Here is a 4526-nt window from a genome sequence, read left to right on the forward strand (position 1 = left end):
AGAAACATTGCTGTTTCCAGCTGTGGAGGCTGAGCAAAGCCATTGTGGGTAGTAGTGTCCTGAAGAAAAAGAAGAAAAATGCGTGTGGCTTTCAACTGCCCTGCAATTATTTTTGGTGCAAAGAGCTTATTTTCTGCAGAAATTGTTTCCTACTTTTTGGTGGAATGTGAAGGTCTTTAGGCAAAATACTTCAGATTGTTCTCCATCACACACACACACACACACACACACACACACACACTGACCTTGGGCTAAATGATGGATGGGACTACAATTCTCTCCCCTGTTAATGGCCACATGATCTTGGGGAATAATCTGCTGGCGGTTCCTTGCTTGCGGTGTGTAAGGTTGAATACTAAAGTGTCCACCATCTTTCTCTCTCTTTCCTCCTCCTCTTCCTTCTTTCTATGTGAAGTGAAATTCTCCAAGCACTTATTTTGTAGAAGAGGGAATAGGAATCTCAGGGGTTGAATGTGGCTCTCTATATGCAGCCCTGAAGACTCACCCCAACTCACTCTGTGGCTGTGGCTATCAAGAAGCGACTCTGCACTGATGTGTTTGCCATTAAACTAATGTCCTCAACGCTGACCTTGTTTGGCACCAAATTTTTTTCTCCTGGCTCTACCGTGCCTCTGAACTCTGATCATGCCTTTTAATTCACCAGGTGGAGAATACAGAGGATGTGTGTGAATGTGCATAGAAAATAGTCTATGGGACACAGGTAAAATTCACCTTTCTTGCACCATCTACATTGGCCTCTGGCGGTGCCCCCCGCTAGCATGCGGCCCCCGGAAGGAAACCCAAAAGGCAATATGACCCTTGAGCTGAAAAGGGCTCTCCACCACTTCCATAGAACATGGGAGAATGTTGATAATAGAGTGTTCAAAAATGTATGGAGAAAAAGCACACCAAGACTTTAGTAACATCTTTGATTTCAAGATTTTATTGACTCCTGTGTAGACAATCAGGGAAAGGGACAACAGAAGACTGGCCAATTATCTGAAGCAAAAACCATCCTGCACACCAAAGAGGCTGTGCAAGGACCATTTCAGCCTTAAAAGAGTTACTCCTCAAGAACAAATACAAACTATTAGGATTTGTTTTAAAAAAGAAAGTTTTGATGTTAATGACCGAATGAGGTGCAAATTATGAAGCATTTAAGGAGTTGCTGTGAAAGCAAGCAGTCAATCAACCAACCAACAGGACTTGGAATCAGCTTTGGTAGGGCTGGCAAGGTGACATTGAGTTGATTGGCAGGCAGGTGGCATGAAGGAAACTGATCTACTCTTCAGCTTTTAGCAGGACTTTGATTGCTGAGAAGAACCTTTTGAGCAACAGCAGGGAGAGCAGCCACACTTGGAACAGCAGGGAGATTTGGCGCAGCAGCAGGGGGGGCAGCAGGGCTTGCAGCAACGCTGCTGGCAACAAGGTAGGGAGCAGCTGCTCTTGGAACAGCAGCAGGGGCTACAGCCACACTTGGAACAGCAGGAGGACTTGGGGCAGCAGCAAGGGGAACAGCCACATTTGGAACAGCAAGAAGGCTTCTGGCAGCAACAGGGGCTACAGCCACACTTAGAACAGCAAGAAGGCTTCTGGCAGCAACAAGGGGAACAGCCACACTTGGAACAGCAAGAAGGCTTCTGGCAGCAACATGGGGAACAGCCACACTTGGAACAGCAAGAAGGCTTCTGGCAGCAACATGGGGAACAGCCACACTTGGAACAGCAAGAAGGCTTCTGGCAGCAACATGGGGAACAGCCACACTTGGAACAGCAAGAAGGCTTCTGGCAGCAACATGGGGAACAGCCACACTTGGAACAGCAAGAAGGCTTCTGGCAGCAACAAGGGGAACAGCCACACTTGGAACAGCAAGAAGGCTTCTGGCAGCAACATGGGGAACAGCCACACTTGGAACAGCAAGAAGGCTTCTGGCAGCAACAGGGGGAACAGCCACACTTGGAACAGCAAGAAGGCTTCTGGCAGCAACAGGGGCTACAGCCACACTTGGAACAGCAAGAAGGCTTCTGGCAGCAACATGGGGAACAGCCACACTTGGAACAGCAAGAAGGCTTCTGGCAGCAACATGGGGAACAGCCACACTTGGAACAGCAAGAAGGCTTCTGGCAGCAGCAGGGGGAACAGCCACACTTGGAACAGCAAGAAGGCTTCTGGCAGCAACAGGGGGAACAGCCACACTTGGAACAGCAAGAAGGCTTCTGGCAGCAACAGGGGCTACAGCCACACTTGGAACAGCAAGAAGGCTTCTGGCAGCAACATGGGGAACAGCCACACTTGGAACAGCAAGAAGGCTTCTGGCAGCAACATGGGGAACAGCCACACTTGGAACAGCAAGAAGGCTTCTGGCAGCAGCAAGGAGAACAGCCACACTTGGAACAGCAAGAAGGCTTCTGGCAGCAGCAGGGGGAACAGCCACACTTGGAACAGCAAGAAGGCTTCTGGCAGCAACAGGGGGAACAGCCACACTTGGAACAGCAAGAAGGCTTCTGGCAGCAGCAGGAGGAGCAACCACACTGGTTGCCGCAGGAGGAGCAGCCACAGTTGGAACAGCCACACTGGTTACAGCAGGATGATGAGCCACACTGGTTACAGCAAGAGGAGCCGCACTTGGGGCAGCAGCAGGAGGGACAGCAGCACTGCTGGCAACGGCAGGGGCAGCAGCAGCCCCTGGAACAGCAAGACTGGTTGCAGCAGGAGCAGCCGCAGCCGCAGCCCTGGTTGCAAGAGCCCTGGTTGCAGCAACAGGGGGTGGAGCAGCCCTGGGAACAGCCGCAGGAGGAGGAGCTACTTTGGCCACAGCAGTTGGAACAGCTCATTTTTTCAGAGTAGAGATAAAGCTATAGGAAAGAGAGAGACATCTTGTGTGACCACTCCAAAGTATCTGATACTGCTTTGTGTTTGACATTGGTAAAAGCCAAATTGCGTGTCCGTATACTGTATATAAATAAAGTTCTACCTAAGGTTTCTCACCAATATTTCTTATACTGGCAACTCAGAAGATAGAATCCATGAAGAACAGGATATAGGAGCTTATCAAATTTAACATTCAGTCCATGTTCATTAATATAATGCAGTCAGTGAGTTCTAAAAGTTTGGTGGTGGTTGCTTATATATCTATGTATTTTTTACAAAATGCATACATGGCTAGATTGTTAACACACACACACACACACACACACACACACACACAACTCAAAGCAGTTTGCAAAAAAACGATGAAACAATAAAATTATCCTTAAGAAGAATGGCAGCAATAAGGCTTTCCAAAAAGTTAAAATAGCAATAGAATAAAAACAGATTAAAACTCGCATCAACTGTCTAACTAACCAGGGTAGGCTTGTCTAAACAAAAGTGTTTTTAGCAGATGTTGCAAAGAATACAGTTATATCAGTAGGCAGGGAGCTCCAAAGTGTAGCTGCTGCCACATGGAAGGATTAAGTTCTTACACATGTGGAATGGGCATTATGCAACACCTGTAGCAATGTTTGATGCTTTATTATTATTTATTATAGTCTGTAAGCTTCCCAGAGTGGCTGGAGAAGCCAGCCAGATGGGTGGGGTATAAATAATGAAGTTATTATTTTTATTATGCCAGTTACTCAGAGCACAGCTCTTTGCAAAACCTCAGCCGCTCTGCAAAACAACTTAAGACATGCATTGCAAAACCATAGTTGAAGCATAGCCCAAACTTAGTTCAGTGAAAATACTGTTTAGTTGAAGCAATAGCCCAAAACCTTTCTTCTGAAAGCCTGGGGATAACCACAAAGGATCATCAACATTTTCCCGCAAAACCACCAAGAAGGATGATACTTCTGGTACATTGTACAGAAAATTGGGGGGTGCAGAAAGAGGCTACTGGAGATATCCCCACGCACCCTAAAAAAATCCAGTGAAATCATTTGGAAGACTTCAAATATTACCATGCACCAAACTACTGAAATAAAAAAAAATAGTAGAGAAACAATTGTTTATCTCTGGAATATATACCATGTGTGTGTGTGTGTGTGTGTGTGTGTGTGTGTGTGTGTGTATATATATATATATATATATATATATATATATATATATATATATATATATATATATATATAGCATCAAACATTTTCTGTTTTAAAATAGAAAAGCTGGACAGCCTTCCCAAGTACAGTGACACACTCAATTATTAGAGCAAGAATTCAGTTGGAAACAGAGCCCAAAAACTATCCCACAAATTTGCCGCTATTGTTCCAGCTTACTCTACTGGAACACGACCTTACCTTGTCAAAGAGATGGAAAGAGGAAGGAAGATTGAATCCAACGAAGTGAATGGAGACCTCTGGAGAGCCAGGCATCTTTTATACAGCTCCGTGGACCCTTCCCATAGGAAGTGAGGCACGACTATAGAACGGCAAATAAGAGCCATCCGACACGTGGGTTTTTTGACTCAGTTCATACCCCTCATTTGGAAAATGTCCTCAGACTGTGGACTTGTAAGGCTACCTTCAGCTAATGACAGACTTCATCAGAAG

General features: G+C 45.9%; 1 protein-coding gene across 1 annotated transcript; it reads right to left on the bottom strand.

Annotated features, from left to right (window-relative positions):
- Window positions 1-1295: 1295 nt before the first annotated feature.
- On the bottom strand, window positions 1296-2849 carry LOC148683189 (uncharacterized). The gene has a single exon (XM_088659927.1). The coding sequence runs from the start codon at window positions 2832-2834 to the stop codon at window positions 1296-1298; it is 1539 nt and encodes a 512-aa protein (XP_088516053.1). The 5' UTR covers window positions 2835-2849.
- Window positions 2850-4526: the final 1677 nt, after the last annotated feature.

Source organism: Zootoca vivipara, chromosome 16, assembly GCF_965207765.1.
Source record: "Zootoca vivipara chromosome 16, rZooViv2.hap1.1, whole genome shotgun sequence".
Lineage (NCBI taxonomy): Eukaryota > Metazoa > Chordata > Lepidosauria > Squamata > Lacertidae > Zootoca > Zootoca vivipara.

Excerpts from the sequence above, each read along its gene's own strand:
- LOC148683189 (XM_088659927.1), bottom strand. The coding sequence starts at position 2,834 with ATGAGCTGTTCCAACTGCTGTGGCCAAAGTAGCTCCTCCTCCTGCGGC.